Source organism: Equus caballus, chromosome 1, assembly GCF_041296265.1.
Source record: "Equus caballus isolate H_3958 breed thoroughbred chromosome 1, TB-T2T, whole genome shotgun sequence".
NCBI classification, from domain to species: Eukaryota; Metazoa; Chordata; class Mammalia; order Perissodactyla; family Equidae; genus Equus; species Equus caballus.
Genome location: NC_091684.1, coordinates 27,015,528 through 27,035,042, shown reverse-complemented (window position 1 = coordinate 27,035,042; position 19,515 = coordinate 27,015,528). Strand labels below are relative to the sequence as shown.

Sequence of the window (19,515 nt, the reverse complement as noted above, 5' to 3'; positions counted from 1 at the left end):
CAGTTAAATATATTTTTGGATTAACAACAATAACAGCAAAAAAGCTATGAAGCACATTACTTGGACAATAGGGAAATTAAATACGATATTCAGATTTATATTAGATAATTGTATTATATTAATACTAAACTTTTTGTGTATGATAATTTTATTGTGGTTATGTAAGAGAATGTCTTTGTTCTTAGGAGACTTATACTATAGTATGTGGGAGTGTCACAGTGTCTGCGGTTTATTACCAGTAATTCAGGAGAAAAAATAAAGAACAAATGTGGCAATATTATAAATTGATGAGTATAAGCATATAGGTTTGTGGTACAGGTATTATATTAGGTATATATTATATAAATGTACTACTGACATAGGTATATGGATTGTACCATTCCTGTAACATTTCTTTATATTTAAATAGTTCTAAAAGAAAAATTGGTAAAAAAAATAATCCCCCATGTTGGGGAAATATAAAATGAAATAGGATCTGCCATGGGTCAATAACTGTTGAACCTAGATGAGGAGAGCACTATACTATCCTCTCTACTTTTATATGTGTTTGACATTTTCCATAATACAAAGATTTTTTTAAAAGATTGAGAAGAGAGGAATTAGAGACAGTGAACATAGACTTTTTTCGGAGTTTTATGAGGAGACATTGAGCAGTGGATTGAGAGGCAAGTGGGGCCAAGGGAGTTTCTTTTCTTTTAACTTTTATTATGAAATAAATTTAGACTAACACAAAAGTCACGAGAATAGTAGAAAGAACTCCAGAATCTCTTCAAGGAAGTCTTTTTCTTTGTCTTTTGTATAAGATGAGAGGTGTACACAATGTATTAGGTTGCAGCATGAGTCTATGCTGGTGGGAAAAATGCAGCGGAGAGGGGAAAATGGATGATGCTGGAAAAAGGGGTAAATTGCTGGAGTGACAATGTTGAATGGGTCAAATGGGACAAGATCCAGTGCACAAGAGGAGGACCAGCCTCAGGTGGATGCAACACCATTTCATTCATAAGAAACAGAAAGGCTAGCCAGCCCCAGTGGCCTAGTGGTTAAGTTTGGCATGCTCTGCCTCGGCAGCCTGAGTTCAGTTCCCAGGCATGGACTTACACCACTCATCTGTCAGTGGCCATGCTGTGGTGGCAGCTCACATACAAAAAGAGGAAGATTAGCAGCAGATATTAGCACAGGGTGAATCTTCCTCAGGAAAAAGAGAGAGAGAGAGAGAGAGAAAGAAAGAAACAAAGAGAGAGAGAGAGAGAAAGAAAGAAAAATAGAAAGGCAGGGAGATTCTTGGATTCAGTGCAGGTGGGTGGTAGACGTGGTGGTAGAAGAGTAAAGAAAATCTCTTCTAGTTGCTTCTCTTCTCCCAGTGAAATAGGAAATAAGGTGAAAGTGAGTTGAGGGCATCAAGTGTTGGAAGTTTGAGGGTGGAGGAGAACGTGTGAAGTGGTCCTCTAGGATCTTGCTCCTTCAAGCGTAGTCCATTGACCAGCAGCAACTGCACCTCTTGGTTGTTTGTTAGAAATGCAGCATCTCAGGGTCCTTCCACTTCAGCAGAATGACAGAATCTGATCCCCCAGATGATGTGGACTAAGCTAAGGGGAAGTAAAAGGCTAGGGCAAATGGTATCACTGAGCAGCTCAAAGGATCCCATAAAGGTTAAGGTCATTAGAGTGAAACCAGTCAGTCCTTTGTTCTTTACCGACTGCACAGTGCAGGTGCAGAGAAGGCCGAGTACTGGATTTAATCAAAGCTGGGTTTTACGCGGTGAGTATGACCAAGGAGCAGAGAGGTAACGGTGTAGGCAGCAGACTATTTTACAGGGAAAGGCCATGGAGTAAATGCCACCACCTTAGGCATCTGTACTCCCTAACTCCTTGAAATCTTTACTGCATTCAAGACTACTCATTTTGGCTTGAAAGTAAGTACTATCTTAGGATAAAACGCAAGGGTACTGCTAGATGATGGCAGTGAATGAAAACAGGCACAGGTTAACAACGCTTTCGAAGAAGTTGTTCATGAGATCCAGCCACTATAAAGCTGACAAACGTCTGCCTCAAATGGTGGTATGATTTTTTCTTCACAGAGGAATAAATATTATTTATTTGGTTGTATAACACCAGCTTTTATGCCTCTATTATAATTGTAAGCAATTTTAATGTGTGACTGTTTCTTTGTGATTGAAGGAGACAAGGGTAAGAGAACCGCTTTGCAAAAATCTCAGATCACAACCGTAAAGTATGTGCTGCACTGACTATCATTCTTCTCTCAAGTCCCTTCCTTGAGATTGAGAACAAATCAAGCAAGAGTATTACCGAACTCAGGTAGATGTGGACAGGGATGGCAACCAGACTTTCAGTGGTGAACACAATACAGTCTATACAGAAGTCAAAATATGATGTTGTAGGGGCTGGCCCAGTGGCATAGTGGTTAATTTTGTGTACTCTACTTCAGCAGCCTGGGGTTTGCAGATTTGGATCCCAGGCATGGACCTAGCACCGCTCATCAAGCCACACTGAGGTGATGTCCCACATAAAGTAGAAGAAGATTGGCACAGATGTTAGCTCAGCAACAATCTTCCTCAAACAAAAAGAGGAAGATTGGCAACAGATGTTAGCTCAGGGCCAATCTTTTATACATATATATATATGTATATATGTATATAATGACATGCACCTGAAATTTACATAATGTTATAAACCACTGTGACCTCAATAAAATAAAACAGATGTAAACAATATAGAGCAATGTCTTGAACACACTATAATAGATGTTCATTAAACATTTGAAGAATGAATAGAAGACCAAATGAATTGTAACAATGTTGGAAATTTTGAAATCAATAAGAACAAAAAAAATTGCAATATGTTCTTTTCGTACCAAATTATTCTAACTCTTTAAATTTATCTCCACCTACTTCCTCAAATTCTCTTGAGAATTTAAGCTGAAACACTATCCTTAAGCTACTAAAGACACTGAGAAAATAAATAACACAATTTTAAAAGATATTGAAACAGAACCCTGGATATGACAGGGTATATTAACCCTTTGCTCTTCTGACCTTTCTATACTTATCTCTTTCTTCATTTAACTCTTTGACTTTTTTCTCATAGTCTTTGAATTGTTTCCTTTCCTCTTCAGACCATAAAGCATCTGGTTTCGCCATGAAAGGGGGTTGAGGAATCACCTGAAGATATAAAGGAAAGCATATACTACAGCTCAAACATATATGTAGCAGTATAGTAAAAGCTCTGCATTATCATTACACTTAAAAAGAGATCCCTCTAAAAGTATATAGTTCTTCACATTGGCAAGACAATAACCTGATACTTCGACCAAAGGATAAGAAAAAAATGTTACAAGTGTTTTTCTATGACTTAAGTGAGAGTGGGCAGTTTGGGATGTACCCAGGTTTGGAGGTGTGTGTTGATATCTTTGTAGCTAGAACTATGCCTGAGCTCCAGGGACACCTATGTCAGGTATCAAAGGCGATGTTTCCTGGTGTATCCAGAGACTTACAGGTGCAGCATTATCCTTGCTTTCTGTAGAAACCAAAACCACTGTGGTTGCTTGTTTTTGTTCATTTGTTTACTTTCTGTCAGACTGGAAGGCAAGTCTGAGGTTTCAAATTTCTTCGTATTTGCCTGATGTGGTATGTTCCTAAGCTGCGTGGCAAGGTTGTGTAATATTTGTTGCCATAGAATTTCTAAAACTGAGGTTCATATGGACAAAAATGGTCAAATTTAAGTAGCTTTCTCCACCCCATTCCACCTTCCAAAAGGATGTCAAGAAATCTCACCATTCTCAAAATGTCTTCCTTCTTGACTTCAAGAACTCCTCCCATCATGTCCATCAGGGCTCGATGTCTTGTGCTGGGGCCCTGGGAAAGAGCCTGAGTCAGGAAGAGTGGCTGAGGCAGAAATCTGACACTCCAGTGGCACCAGGAGCAGCCTCCCATCCAATGTTGGAATGACTGCATTTAGGATTGGGCGTGGCAGGCGTGGTGGGCGTGGTGGCATGGACGGGAGAGGAGAAGGAGGCCACTGAAATTCCAATGACCTTTGACCATGACAAATGCCTTGAAGTTTTTCTATAGTGGAGTACAAGTACAAGGCTATTCAACCAAATTAGGAACAAGCATCCCTAAAGGAAAGAGGGTCTTAGGTACCATTTGAGCAAAACTGCATACTTGTGACAGAAGCCGTTGCTCCATTTCATGGGTCGCCATCCATTCTACTTTGACTTTTTGCCACGGATTGACATGTTGTTGTGCTGTAATCTGAAAGAGAAAATGTAGTTTCCTGCTGTTATTCTTCCAAATTTTAAACCAAACGTTCTTTCCACACCATGGAAGGAGGTTAGAAGGTATCAAGGAGATAAAGGGACTATCCAGATTTCACAATTTCCTATCTTGGAATGAAGATGAGGTCTAAAATGAGGGGTTGGAAAAATAGATCATTACTTCTATATTAGCTCTCAAAACCCATCTCGATCACTAAAGAGATTATAACAGAGGACCTGATTTAGATTAGGGGCGTAGGGAAGGCGTTCAAAGGAGTGTCACCTAAGCCAAATCCTGCAGGATGGAGGTCCTAACAGGTCAATAGCTTGGGGCATTCAAGGGATTGCGAGAATGCAAGCATGGTCAGAACAGAGTAGGGCAGGGTGAGCAGCTGGAGAAGAAGGAGCCCAGGGTGGACATTCAGAAAGGGGTTGTGGGTATTATGCCAAGTGAAATGAGCAGCCACTGCAGGACTTAAACAGGGGAAGGACAGAATAAGTTTGGCTTGGAACAAGATCACTCTCCTGAATGTAGAAGGGATTAGAGTAGGCGAAGCAGCGAGTGTGGTGGGTTAACCACGCTCACACAAAGTGACTGCCCGGAACAGGACCTCGGTGAGAGCACACAGTGAGGTACTTGCTATCATCGTGCTAGCACCAGAGTCTTAGGGCACGTGGCAGGAGTCCAGTTCTAGAAAAAACGATTTCCTTAAACAATTCGATAGAGAATAGAGGTTAAGAGGATATACTATGAAGCATGATGGTTCAGGTTCAAACCTCAACTCCATTACTTACTAGCTTTGTTAACCGTGGTCAAGCTACTTAACCTCTCTGTGCCTCAGTTTTCTCACCTGTAAAATGGAGGTAATATTAGTACCTACCTGCGAAGTCTTTTAACAATAAATTAGTCTCAATCTATCTAGGGCACTTAGAATGGCACCTGGCTTTTAACAGGGACTGTATAAATGTTTGCTATTGCTTCTGAGCAACACTATTACCTTTTGCCCCAAAGTAACCAAGCTGGTTTCTTGTGAGCAAGGGGTCTTCTTTGAGTATCCTCTAGCATTTCTTACTTTTTAGAAATGAAATATGGTTATATTTAATTGCTTTCTTCAAGCATTTACTTGTAAGCATCTCTGTGCCAAATACCTTTTAAAGGAGCTGTCCAGCGAGCCCCTTTCTCTAAGATACATACTGCCCCAGTGACCCAGCTAAGCACTGGACCTCCACCAGCCTCACTCCCACAATGTGACCCGACCTCTCTGTGTACAGGCGCTGGATCCAGGCTGTGCCAAGGAGCCCCTTCCCAGGCAAATCTGGAATTGGGACTAAGAGATTCTAGTTTGGATCAGCTGCTCTCTTGAGTGTGAGAGACACAAAGTAGAAACTGCTAGAGGAAGCTGAAAGGCAGAGAGAAGTGAGCTAAGAGAGGAAGAAAGAGGACTTCTGAACTCCTCACAAGGCTCCAGTCTTTGGTTCCTGCCTCTTTCTGGGCTTGGTGTCCAAATCTTCCCTGGGCTCCATGGCATTCAGAAAAGAAATTCTCATTATTGCTGAGACCATGTCAACTGATTTTGTTACTGAGAATGCTACACAACATAGTCACTTCCAGTAGTACAAACAAGCAGAAGAATAAACAAGAGCTCGGGAAGATGTCAGGAGAGATGGGAAGGGATAATGCAGGTGGTCAGTACCTCATTACTTTCCACAACGAGAGTTCTCTCTGGCTTCTCCCGGTCGTCAAATTCTGGTTGCCAGACTAATTCTTCCAAGTCCAGATCTAGAATAATTTCTTGAATTCTTACATTTTTTTCCTTCACACGTGCAACTTCAAGCTCTTTTTGTTTATACGCAGCATTAAACTCGCTATTGAAAGTAGTTTTTACCTTGTAAATGATATCCTGAAATATCAAACGTTACTGTAGACACATCACCTGTCATATCTTTACCGGTAATATGATCCCACAGCTTTACCTCCCCTCCAAAGTCATCTTACAAATTATCAGTAAATTATTCTTCCTAAAGTACGGTTTATATTAAGTCATTTCTTGCTTCAATAATCTACAGTGGTCTGCTACCGTGGGGAGGATTAAAGCAACAGCACAAGTTATACCACAACCTACTTCTTGAAATGTAAGTTGTAACTCAATGTGCGGGTATGTTGACAAATGCTGAAGTGGGTGATGGATACTTGGAGGTTCTCTGGGCTATTCTCTCTACTTTTGTGTATGTTATCTAAAAAATCCATCCTTAAATATTTAAAAAGCGATAAGTGGTATTTAAGTTGGGAAATGTCTTTTCTTTGGAACCTTGTTTGGAGGAGATGTTTGAGGAAGAGACGGGCCTTAAGAGGTTGTTTGGAGAACCTCCCAGAGAAGCGCGACCACACACAACATTCTTCCTCTGTGTGAACAGGTCATTCTCAGGTAGAGAGGGGACCCAAGCTAGCCAGCTGGATCAGCCAATTACTAATGTGGCTGCAGGTCCAAGTGGATTACCCCCACCTCTGCTAATGAGTAGACTGATGGATCAACTCAAAGTAGCTTTTATTTTACTGTAAGAATTCAGTCTATATATCTGTCCTACTGAAGATGAAACCATTAAACCAACATGGAAAAACGATCTTACACAAGAATTTCTCTTGGGCTGAAATTACCTTCTTGTAGGAAAATGCCTTAATAAAACAGCAAGAAGGTGAGACCCTGAGAGCACGGGTCAGCAGAAGCTGAGCAACAAAAGAGATAACTAAACAGTTCTGAGTATAAATGCATAGGAATTTCAGGGGTTGGAGGAGAAGAAGAGAAAAGGTTAGGAAGAAAGAGGAGAGTAACATGGCAGGAGGCTTGAACTCAATTACAGATATGGCTGAAGGACTTTAAGGAACAGAAATGCCAACATTAAATTTCAAACCATCTGCATTGATGCAATCTCAGTCACGGAATTTTCAAAAACATTCAGTAGGCATGTACAGATGTGTTGTGAGACTAACTGGTTTGGTTGAAAGTAAGGAGTAGAAGCTTAGAGCCTGAGGGATGCTGCACCTTATCTCTGAGCCCCAGAAGGTACAGAAGTCTTAGAGGAAATTGTATTCCTCTGATTAAGGGGATAGATAAGCAATCACGTCTTGCTCTTACAAGGAGGTCAATACATCTGGGTTACCTAGAAGATGGCATTCAGGGATTTTTTTCATCTTTGAGCCTACTGAAGTTTGTTTGTGGTGTCAGCTTAGTGTAGGGTGATCTTTAGAAAAGCTGGTATTGGGGGCCGGCCCGGTGGTGCAGCGGTTAAGTGTGCACGTTCTGCTTCTGCAGCCGGCATTTGCTGGTGCGGATAAAGTAGACGAAGATGGGTGTGGATGTTAACTCAGGGCCAGTCTTCCTCAACAAAAAGAGGAGGATTGGCAGCAGATGTTAGCTCAGGACTAATCTTCCTCAAAAAAAAAAAAAGAAAAGAAAAGAAAACCTGGTATCACAGAACCCCGTCCAAATGGCATGAAAGTGACTCTAGTACACAAGCTGTATTTAAAAAAAGATGGACATCAGCCACCTGGATATTTCCGTGTGTACTTTAAAGACATCATGTGATTGGCATTAGATTTTAATTTAAGCCTTTGCAAGATACATCATGGGGAGTTTTAGAGATTTTCAAAGATAAAGAAAAGATGCACCTACTTTCAGTAATATAATTTGGTTGATTTTCTCCTCTCTAGAATGAAGTTCCAATTGGCTTGACAACAAAGAGGTTTGGACCCCAAAATCAGTACTCAGACTACCCAGCAGGTAATTGGGCAAGTTGGTATCTTTGACGGCCACGTCTTCTGCCTCCTCTTCTTCGTCCTCCTCCTCATGGTGCTTTTTAACCGAGGTAATTGCAGACTGAACCTCAACAATCTCCTTTTGCAGCTAAATACAGAAAAAGACACAGAAATCACGCAATAAAAAGAATTCTCCAAAGGGCAATTTTGTGACAACTTAATTATTTCAATAACCATTGTAAGATGCTAAATTGTCTTGCCAACAACTGAATTCAAAGATAGACAGATGCTGAAGCTGCTGCAGAAGAGATTAAAGCTGCGGAAACTGATAAACTGTGGCTAAATCAAAAGAGTAAAAATTGTCCTTGATAGTATATAATATTCATATTTTTCTGTCAGGAGGACAACTGCTTGTAAATATTTTGAGTGTTTCTTGGTATTTAAACATTAAAAAATATACCTTCTCTTCATATTTTACAAAGGAACTTATTCACATAGGACTGGTGGGTGTAGGTTCAGAAGAATTAAATATGCCTTCATTTTATGTCTCAGAAAAAGAATGGATGCAAGCTTCTGGTTAAAACAAAGCTATGCCAAGGGGCAGTGTTTTTTTAGTGGGTTAATAGAGATTGCTGTTAAAAAAAACCAATCTGGGATTGCTTTAGGAAAACCATAATTCCATCAAAACAGATACTTCATCTTTGGTCAATTATCTTAAACTATAATCCTTAGTGATAAGATAAGATAAAAAGAGTATGAGGGGATGAAGGCAACCTCTGACCAGGGCAAGAACAAAACACCAAATCTCATTTTTAAAAGTATATCCTCATATTTGAGGGCTACCCAGTGTTGTATATGATATAGTCTTCTTGATTTCTTGTGTGAGTTTGGCTCCTGTATTCATTAGAATATATTCTACATATTAACAAAGAATGGAAATATAAGTACAAACTATTTAAATTTATCTTAAATTATATCTCAACTCAAATCTGTATGAAGGGAGCCCTGAAATAAAACATATCGCTTATATAAGCACATATATATTTTAAATTGTACTTTAAGGCACTCTGTTTCAATCTTCTTTTGCTGCAAAACTCTCTTCAATTCTTTCAACTCTTCTTCTGTGCGTTCTTTCATTGGGAAGTTCTCAACCACGTAGGGGATGTGAAAGCACTTGGGAAAAAAAAGCAAGATGAAATAAATCCATTTTTAGTACGATTGTGTGTATATGGAGTGGGGGATGTTTTCCTTGATTAAAATTAATTCATAGGTTATCATGCATGAGTGAAATTGGCAATGGAAACTTTCTTTAGAATGAAACAATGCATACCTTTAGTATTGGTGTAAACTCTATAAAACTTTTTTTAAAAATTGGTGTGCTTTTGTGAAGGATTTATTTCTAGAGCACTGGTTCTCACGTAGGAGTGATTTTTCTTGCCCTGTCCCCCTCATCCCAAGCCCCCCAGGGACATTTGTCAATCTCTGGAGACAGTTTTGATTTTCACTAAGGGGTGTTGGATATTACTGGGGTCTGGTAGATAGAGGCCACGGATATTGCAAAACATCCTACAATCCATAGGACAGCCCCCACAGCAAAGAATTATCTTGCCCAAAATGTGCTGCTCTTGAGAAACCTTGTTTTACAGCAATATTCAACCACACAAACGTAGGGTGACCGTGTGTTTCATTATCCAAATTGGGGGCATATTTGAAAGTGAAAAGGGTGCTGTTAATACTCTAGGACCACATGCATAAACTGGGACTTTTGGTCACCCTACACAAAGAGGGGAATTGTGTTGGGAGGAATCTCAATGAAAAAGCATGAAAAACAGCACTTTGGAAAATGTGAAGGCAGGTACAGGTAGAAATGTGAACAATGTTATGTCTGGCTTTCAACTGTGTGGAAGGTGAATGAGGTGGCCCTTTGAAATAGACAGAGGAAAGAGGTGCTAAGACTAATCTGGCCAGCTTGGAAGCTCATGGGAACTGAGCAGAGAGGGAAGAATGAGATAAGAGAGAGTGGCACATCTAGAATTCAGTATGGGAAGGGCAAGCATGCTTTGAATGCTTTCCTGAATTTTTTTTTTTTTTTTTTTTTGAGGAAGACTAGTCCTGAGCTAACTGCTGCCAGTCCTCCTCTTTTTGCTGAGTAAGGCTGGCTGTGAGCTAACATCCATGCCCACCTTCCTCTACTTTATATGTGGGACGCCTACCACAGCATGGCGTGTCAAACGATGCCATGTCTGCAGCCGGGATCCGAACTGGCGAACCCCGTGCTGCCGAAGCTGAACATGCGCACTTAACCGGGGTGCCACTGGGCCGGTCCCCAAATTTTTTTTCTTAAAATTATTACTTCTTAAAATTTTCTGCTATGAGATTTTCAGTGAAAATTCTCATCGGCTAAGGCGTTGGACCTGGAGTTGTAGCTGTTACCTTAAGAGCTCGACCTTTCACAGACATCGAATTCCAGCATTCTTCTTTGATAAGTTCAGCCAAATATCTCTTGGCGAGGTTATGCATCTCTGCATCTTTTCTTATCTGGAAGAACATGGATGAGGGGAAAAGATAAAACGAAAGCGTGCCGTCTTAAAAAAGTAATCTCAACTAACTAACCAGTCGTGGCTGCACACGTAGTGGCAGAGTTTGATCTTTCCTCAACTCGTCAAGCTGCCCTGCACGGAGTCGCGCTTTTGGGGGGAATCCTTCCCTGTCTTAGAGAACTTTTCCGGAAGTTTAGTCTGGAGGCTTGAGATTTCTTTCCTTGAGGACCAGGGTGTCAACACAAACACCTTCTAAGGGCAGGCAGGTGTGCGACCGTCGCGTGGCGGTGGCAGGCTGCAGAGCTAACGTGCACCTTCTCACACATCGGGTAGGTTGGCGCAGGGCAGAGAAGCGAACCCACTGGGCCAAGTCTTCTTGTCTTATTAGAGAAGATTGAAATTTGTATTTTGATGAAACTACCAGGCACCTCAATGTTGGCTTAATTCTCGTCAATGCATGTTTCAACTGCCAGTTTGTGACCTCTGTCTTGGGGTTTTACTGCACTTAATTCTTCTACTATTTCTGTCCATCATGAAATGAACGCTCTACTACTGTTGGGGCTCATATAATGTACCCTTTCTCATTAGAAACATATGTGTTACCACAATTACTTTTATCTCCTTAAGTAATCCTATTACTTAATATTTACGCGATTAAGTATTCTTATTTTATTAGAGTTTGCCAAAGACCTCTTATGAAAGTGAGGCCCGACAATCTTTAGTCCTTAGGATCCTCTGAAGAACCTTTTCCGCATTTCACCTTGTCAGAATTATTGGCAAACCAGCTAAGAATAATGTCCCCTAGATTAGAAAATATCTTGTTAACTCATTCATTCATTTATGCTTTTTATTCATTTTCTGATCAAATGGCTTTGTTTAATTTGCACTTTGTTTCGTTTTTATCCATCGAGTTAATGGCTAATACAGTTTTAAATTATTTTTTCTTGAATAAACAGCTGTTTTGGCATGTCAGTTGTCAGAAGCTGCCTGATTCTCAGCCCACCCAACCCTCCCTCTTCGCTGCTGGGGCTATTTGATCAACCCCTCCAGGCTCGGTCCCTAATTCTGTGTCCAGGTTGTCATTACTGGGCTTTGGTCTTTTTCCTATAGTTGAAATCCTGACCAGGGCTGACTCGTAGACTAGTGCCACTAACTTTTCCCAGGGACTAGTGTTCTGCTCCCAAACACCCCAAAAGTCTTCAGAGCTGGGCATGCCTACCTCCCCCACCTCATTCCATGAGGTTCCCTCCTGTCCGCTGTGCTACAGCCTTTCTGACCTATTCCTGGAATATTCCAAGCCATTTCTGCCTCAGGGCCTTTGCTCTTGCTGCTCTCTTTGCCTAAGTATTCTCTTCCTCTAGATCTTTGTATAGCCAGATCCCTCTCGTTTTAGTTCCCAACTGAAATGTCACCCCCTTAAAGTGGTCTTCTTTGACCACGGAAGTAGGTCCCCCACATCCATCATAGCATCCAGTTCATGTCCATCATACAAGATAGAGAGATTTGTTTACGATCTATATTCTCCCCTAGGTTAGCCCATGTGGGTGGGACCTATCTGTCTTGTTCACTGTATTCCCAGCACCTACGATAGTGCCTGGCATGTAATGGGTGTTCAATAAATGTTGTGGAATGAATGAATGGTCCATTTTATCTCCTTGAGTCAGCCTGTTGAGGTCCTTTTGGTCTTGGTTCTGTTATCCAATATATTTCCTCTCATTCTCAGCCTTACATTCTTTAGCAATTTGACAAATCTGCATTGTTTCTATATCTTTACCCCCGTCATTAATAAACATGTTTCACAGGACAGAGTCCTAGGGCACGTGATTGGAAAACTCTCCTCTAGACATCAGTCAAACAATCACCTCTTTTTGGTGAAGTTGTTTAACCACTTCTAATCCACTTAACTAAATGTCCTTGAATCCAGCTATATTTCATTCCCTTATTCAGAGAGCAAAATGTTTTCATACTTGCACACTCAAAAAATCAAATGTGCTGTGCAGGTTAAAAAAGAGGTAGCTTAAGAACAGTCTGTGTAAAACACTTAGGGCTTTTACCTAAAATAAAATCCATATGAGTAAACAATATGATGCGGCTGCCGCAAAAAGATGCAAAGGCTGAATTAACAGAAGTATAGTATCTAAGAAGACGGAGATTTCAGTTTATGCTTTTCTCTCAGCTGGCTAGATAATAATTGGAATTCTTTTGTGGGTGCCATATTCAAATACAATGAAATCAGAGGGAAACTGCATGATGATGATGAAGCTATTGAAACTGCATGATACAATGGTCATAGGAGCTGGGAGAGTTAATCTAGACAAGAGAAGATGCATAGGGAACATGGTAATTGCTAATCTTCTCTAACCGTTTTCAGAGTGGCCGTAGAGTAGATGGTGCTCGGAGAGCACAAGAATCAGTGAATATAGGGAGAAAGATCTCAACTCTAAGAAAGGGCTTACTAAACCAGAAGTGTCCAAAGTTGGCATGAGGGGGCTGAGGGGACTTCTGAAAATGTTGAAACATGTAGTGGAAGATAGTTGGCATGACTGTCATGGAGGAGAAACAATCATCAGATGCCTGGCTGGTCCAGATGCTCTTCTTTCCCCTAACCCCCAAATTCCGTAATTCTCAGACTCATTCCATTTATGCACTAGGTTTGTTTTATTCACATTGTGCTGGAAAACTTTTTGTTTTATTTGCATTATCCTGGAAACATTCTCCTTCTATTTTCTTTTTATTTCTTTCATTATAAGTTTATGGTGCTTAAATTAGGTTTTTCCATACCTTTGCCACTTCTTCCTCACTTTCATCGTGAAGCCTTTCCAGTTCCTCAAGATCCAGGGCAAATTCCTGCTGCTCTAATTTTGCGATATTATCTACTGCTTCATTTTCTTCCATCATAGTCAGAACCTGAAATTTTCAAATAGGAAAAGATGGTGACAAGTATAGAATTGAACTTTAAAGAAGAATTTTCTGAGTCTCCTTAGACAGCAATCAGTGAAAAATAGATGTTATGCTTATCTAAATGTAACTATAGAATAAAGAATTAGGTTATGAGATTATTGTGATTATTTAAGTTTTAAAGTGCAATCCTTAAAAGCTCATTGATCTAAAAACAACAAAAAATGTGTAAATTCATCACTTCCTTGAATGATATTGAGTAGTTATTGATATTTAGGTGTGCTAATGGTATTGTGGCTATGTGTTTTAAGAGTTCATATCTTTTAGAAATGTATGCTTAAGTAATTAAAAATGAAATGATATCATATCTTGGATTTACTCCAAAATAATAGGGAAAGGGATAGCAGGTAGGAATATAGATGAAACAATATTGGCAATTGGATTTATTATATTATTATTCTCTACTTTTATATATATTTGAACATTTCTACAGTAAAAAGTACCTTTAAAAGTTTTAACTTCAAAAATTCTGGGGCAAAGGACACACATTGCAATATATATGGCAAAGTATTAATAGCTTCAAAATATAAAGTGCTCTTACAAATCAACAAAAACAAGGCAGAAAATATGATAGAAAAAAGTGAGGACTTGTGTTTCAAAATGGTGAACTGAGAATGGTCTTTACAATCTTCCTTTCCTGCCCCAATCCATAAAATTAAGAAAAAGAAATATATAATAAGTAGATAAATCCATTGTTGCAATCAAGAGGAAAGAAAGAAAAGAGTCCTTTCATAGCATGGAAACTATAACACGTGAAAGATGAAAATCAGATGGATCTGAATGATGCATCATAGCCCCAAGTGCCCACGGGACAGTACTCAACAAAAGGTAGAAGCTACACCAGATCAAGAGCAAGGGGTAATCTAGAAGTACCAGGCAGAGTGATTAGTTGGGAGTACTGCATCAGAAACAGGCAGTGGATAGAGCCTGCATGTACATGTACCCCACCCAGTAAAACTCTCTAGGGCCCAGCAGTAGTAACAGGGGGGTTTCCTTCCAGGTGGAGGAAATTGGAATGAAAATTTGGGTGGGAGAGATAGGCAATGCCCAAGGGATCTGTCAGTGGCTAAAAGGAATAGAGAACACCCTCTTCCCACAGACAAGACAGGTGGCCGAGATACTTCCCAACACTACCCAACCCTTCTCCTTTTACTGAAAACAGAATGGAATACCCACTAAAGTCAGACCTACATGTCTTCCCAAGCAGGCTGAACTGGTGTAGTGGAATTATAATGGCGAGTTCAATTATAAACATGGGCATGTGATAGTAAAAATAATAACAGATGACCAAATATTTGGAGAACAACAAGACCATTGAAGAGAGAGAATAAATTGAACAAACAGAAGATTTGTCACACAAAGAAAAAGAGTTAATTAAGCAAGAACAGTAGAATTTTACAGCAACTAGAATCATAAGAAGAATCAAAAGTTTACAGAACTTAAAAGTTTGATCTTTGAAACAACAATAACAAAATCAATAGATGGGCTGAATAGCAAAATGGACACAGTTAAAGATAATTAGTGACCTGTAAGAGTCAGTTAAGAATTCTCCCTGGATGTCACAAAAAAGGACAAAGAGATGGAAAGTGTGAACGAAAAATTAAGAAACTTGTACGACATATCTAGAGGCACCTACAACTAATAGGGCTTTCAGAAGGAAAGAACAAAGAGATCAGGGGCCACTATGTTTAAAGAAATAATAAAGGATAATTTTAAAAAACAATGAAGCATGCATACTCAAGATTTAAAGGGCATAACAAGTGTTGCATAGGCCCAGGTCAAGAAACAGAAATGTCATGAAACTCAAGAACCAAGTCCTAGAGATTTCCAAAGAGGAAAGAGTGTCACAAAGATAGAAGAATCAGACTGACAGAAGACCTCACATCAGTATCACTGGATGCAAGAATACAGTGGCTCAATAGCTTTGGATCAAAGTTTTGAGGGGACAAAATTCTTTGAGGCTCTAATTCTATAGTCATCAAACCATCATTCAAGTATGAAGTCAAAATAGAGTAGAATCATTTATAGACATTCAGAGGCTCAGAAAGTTCACCAGTGCTGCTGGGCTCTGGACCATTGAGTAGGAAGTCATTGGGTGATGTAGAAAAATAGAAGGTCAAGAATGTGGATTAGAATTTTAAAAACTGAAATAGAATTATGACTCCCAAAATAATAAAGAAAAAATATAAAAATAATAATAATAAATGTGTAAGCAATCCAAGAAGATAGGAAAGAGGGAAAAAGAAATAACTCAAAAGTAGGTTAAATAGAAAACCTCTAAATAAAATGGCAGGAATAAGTTTAAACATATCAATAATCATAATAAGTGTGGCTAAACTCTTATTAAAACTCTTAGATAGGAATTTCAGAAAACAATTCAGCTGTATACCGATTAGGAGACAGAAGAAAGTGCGAAATAAAGGAATGGAAAAAGATATATAAGCAAGTGCTAGCAAACAGAAATATAGCGAAAAATAATATCAGAAAAAGCAAAATGTAAGTTAAGAACATTAAAAGAGACAAACACAGATATTTCATAAAGATAAAAGGAATAATCTATCAAGGAGATCTGCATCTAACATAAATATGATAAAAAATACAAGGATAGGCGCTGGCCCGTGGCCGAGTGGTTAAGTTCACTCGCTCTGCTTCAGTGGCCCAGGGTTTCACCCGTTTGAATCCTGGGCGTGGACATGGCACTGCTCGGCAGGCCATGCTGAGGCGGCATCCCACATGCCACAACTAGAAGGACCCATAACTAAAAATAGACAACTATGTACCCGGGGGGCTTTGGAAGAAAAAGGAAAAAATTTAAAAATCTTAAAAAAAAAGAATACAAGGATAAATTGGCAAATTGCCAATAATATCCTCAAAAATAGCAGTTTAAGCAGCAAAAACATAAATAGGCATATAGAGAACTTGACTAACAATTAGATTGATCTAATAGGAATTTAAAGAACATTTTACCCCCTCCCCCAAAAAAAGCACCAGAAAATAAAATATTCTTTACAAACACATATGGAACTTTCACAAACAGTGACCAGATACAAGGCCACAAAGACAATCTCAACAAGCTTTATTTACTGAGCACAGTGAAATAAAGTTCAAAGTTAGCAACAGAAAGATATAGAAAACAATCTATAAATAATAGAAAAAAATCTGGAAATTAAAAACGGACAAATACATACACTCTTCTAAGAAACCCTTTGGCTGATGTGTTCAAAATGGAGTTGCAAATATTTACAACTAAGCAATAATGAGAAAATTCCATATTGAAATCAATGCAATATAGTCAAAGCAGTACTCAGAGGAATATTTATGGCCTTGCATGCATAATAGGAAAAAACAGGGAATAAACCAAGTTTTCAGCTCAAAAAAGTAATAAAATGAGGACAAATAAACCTGAACAAAGCAAGGAGGAATGAATAAAATTCTAAATGATGAAATCCTAAATTGATCAAATGTATAGTTATAAAATTATATTTAATGTTCTTTTATAAGAACAGAGTCAAATCAATGAAAACCATACTTAATTCTCTGAAAATGTTAATAAAATAGAAATGCTGTTAGAAAATGTGGTCAAGAAAAAAGATAAAAGGCATAAACATAAAACATTAGGAATAAAGAGAGATCTATAACTGAAAAATCAGAAGAGACTTGAAAATTAGAATATGATATAATTTTATGTTATACATTTAGAACTCTAGATGAGATGGACAATTTTCTAAGCAAATGTAATTTATCAAACCTGTGCTTGAAAAGAAATAGAAAATCTGATAAGACTATTGACCACAGAAGAACATGAAACAATTGTGAAGAATCCTCTCTGACAACAGACATCAGGCCCAGATAGTTGTATATGTATGTGTGTATGTGGGTGTGTGTTTTGTTTGTTTGTCTGTTTATCAAATTTTAAAAAATAGGAGAATTCCCATTTTATACAAACTATTCCAGAGAATGCAGAAAAAAAGTAGAAAAACTACTCGAATCACTAGATAAGTCCAGTATAACCCTGATACCATAATTAGACAAAGAAAGTGCAAGAAAATTAGACAAATATTATTTATAAATAGAGATACAAAAATCCTAAGTAAAATTTAGCAAATGGAATCTGGTGTACTACTCAAAATGACTAATGTCTAGCTGAGGAAAGAAAGAATACAAGGCATTTGATAAATTTCACAATAAAATTCACAATAAAAACTCTTAGGTAACAAGGGGTAGAAAGGAATTTCTTTAACTTGTTAAAGGATATCTAACAGAAGCTCTAGCAAGCATCACATTTAAAAGTTAGAAGCATTCCCATTACACTTCAGAAGAAGACAAGCATGTCCACTGTCATGACCACTATTACATTAGAAGCCATAGCCATAAGACAAGAAAAACAAATGAAGTATAAAGATTGATAAGGAAGAGATGTGATTTTCAGAAGATACGATAGCCTACCTAGACAGTCCAAGAAAAATCAATCAACAAAATAGTAGAACTGAAAAAAGAATTCAGGAAGGCAGTCAGACATAAAATCAGTAAGATGCATATGCATTAGTAGTAACCAATCAGAAAATGTAAGAGAAAAATATTCCATTCACAAAAGCAAAACAAACTGTAAAATATCTAAAATAAATCTAATAAGAAATTTATACAAAGTCACTTTTAGATTAAAACTTTACTGAAGAATATTTTTAATAGAATAAAGATATATATATTTATAATTTACTTATATAATATATTTATATAAGATTAATATTTTAACATATATAATGTGTATGAAAAATATATATAAAATTTCAGAGATGGTAAATAAATTCTCCACCAAAGCAAACCATAAGCAATTATTCTCAATCAAAATCAAATCAGAGTTTTTCCTGAAGCTTGACAAGCTGATTTGAAAATTCAAATGGAAAAGTAAGTGTGCATAAAAAAGCCAACTTTTTTTGAAAATGAAGAACAGAGGGAGAGTTGCTTTCAAGATATAAAAACAATGTATAAAGCTACAACAATCTCATTTTGCAATATATATAAATATCAAATCATTATGTTGTCCACCTGAAACTAATATAATGTCGTACATTAATTATACCATAATAAAAAAACAAAAATATACGTATAAAATTTTTAAAAGCTTAAAGTGGGGACAGCCACATGTAAAAGAATGAAAAGTGACCATTCTTTTTCACCATTCACAAAAATAAACTCAAAATGGATCAAAGACCTAAAGATTAGACCTGAAACAATGTCTTCTAGAAGAAAATATAGGCAATACACTCTTTGACATCAGTATCAAAAGGATCTTTTCAGACACCGTATCTCCTCAGACGGGGGAAACAATAAACAAATGGGACTTCATCAGACTAAAGAACTTCTTCAAGGCAAGGGAAAACAGGATTGAAACAAAAAAACAACCCACTAGTTGGGAAAAAATATTTACAAGGTATATATCCGACAAAGGGTTAATCTCCATAATATATAAAGAACTCACACAGCTCAACAACAAAAAATCAAACAACCCGATCAAAAAATGGGCAGGAGACATGAACAGACATTTCTCCAAAGAAGATATACGGATGGCCAATAGGCACATGAAAAGATGCTCATCATCACTAATCATCAGGGAAATGCAAATCAAAACTACACTAAGATATCACCTTACACCTGTTAGAATGGCAAAAATAACCAAAACAAAAAGTGACAAATGTTGGAGAGGTTGTGGAGAAAAAGGAACCCTCATACACTGCTGGTGGGAATGCAAACTGGTGCAGCTACTATGGAAAACAGTATGGAGATTTCTCAAAAAATTAAAAATAGAAATACCATATGACCCAGCCATCCCACTAATGGGTATCTATCCAAAGAACTTGAAATCAGCAATTCCAAAAGTCCCATGCGCCCCTATGTTCATTGCAGCATTATTTACAATAGCCAAGACATGGAAGCAACCTAAGTGCCCATCAACTGATGATTGGATAAAGAAGATATGGTATGTATATACAA

General features: G+C 38.1%; 1 protein-coding gene and 1 long non-coding RNA gene across 9 annotated transcripts in view; one reads left to right on the top strand and one right to left on the bottom strand.

The window, feature by feature from the left end:
* The window catches only part of CFAP43 (cilia and flagella associated protein 43), a 128,132-nt gene that overhangs the window by 24,806 nt on the left and 83,811 nt on the right, over positions 1-19,515 (bottom strand). For all 8 annotated transcript variants that reach the window (XM_023639855.2, XM_070261046.1, XM_014733245.3 and 5 more), the window contains 8 exons: positions 13,348-13,473; positions 10,460-10,564; positions 9,083-9,199; positions 7,944-8,174; positions 5,967-6,173; positions 4,181-4,270; positions 3,791-3,871; positions 3,053-3,178 (listed from right to left, as the gene is read on the bottom strand). In XM_023639855.2, coding sequence (XP_023495623.2) covers positions 3,053-3,178; positions 3,791-3,871; positions 4,181-4,270; positions 5,967-6,173; positions 7,944-8,174; positions 9,083-9,199; positions 10,460-10,564; positions 13,348-13,473 — 1,083 coding nt within the window. The remainder of the gene's footprint in view (positions 1-3,052; positions 3,179-3,790; positions 3,872-4,180; positions 4,271-5,966; positions 6,174-7,943; positions 8,175-9,082; positions 9,200-10,459; positions 10,565-13,347; positions 13,474-19,515) is intronic.
* LOC138923233 (uncharacterized) lies at positions 6,167-8,498 on the top strand. The gene is made up of 2 exons (XR_011436589.1): positions 6,167-6,405; positions 7,982-8,498. It is a non-coding gene; the product is annotated as an uncharacterized lncRNA (long non-coding RNA).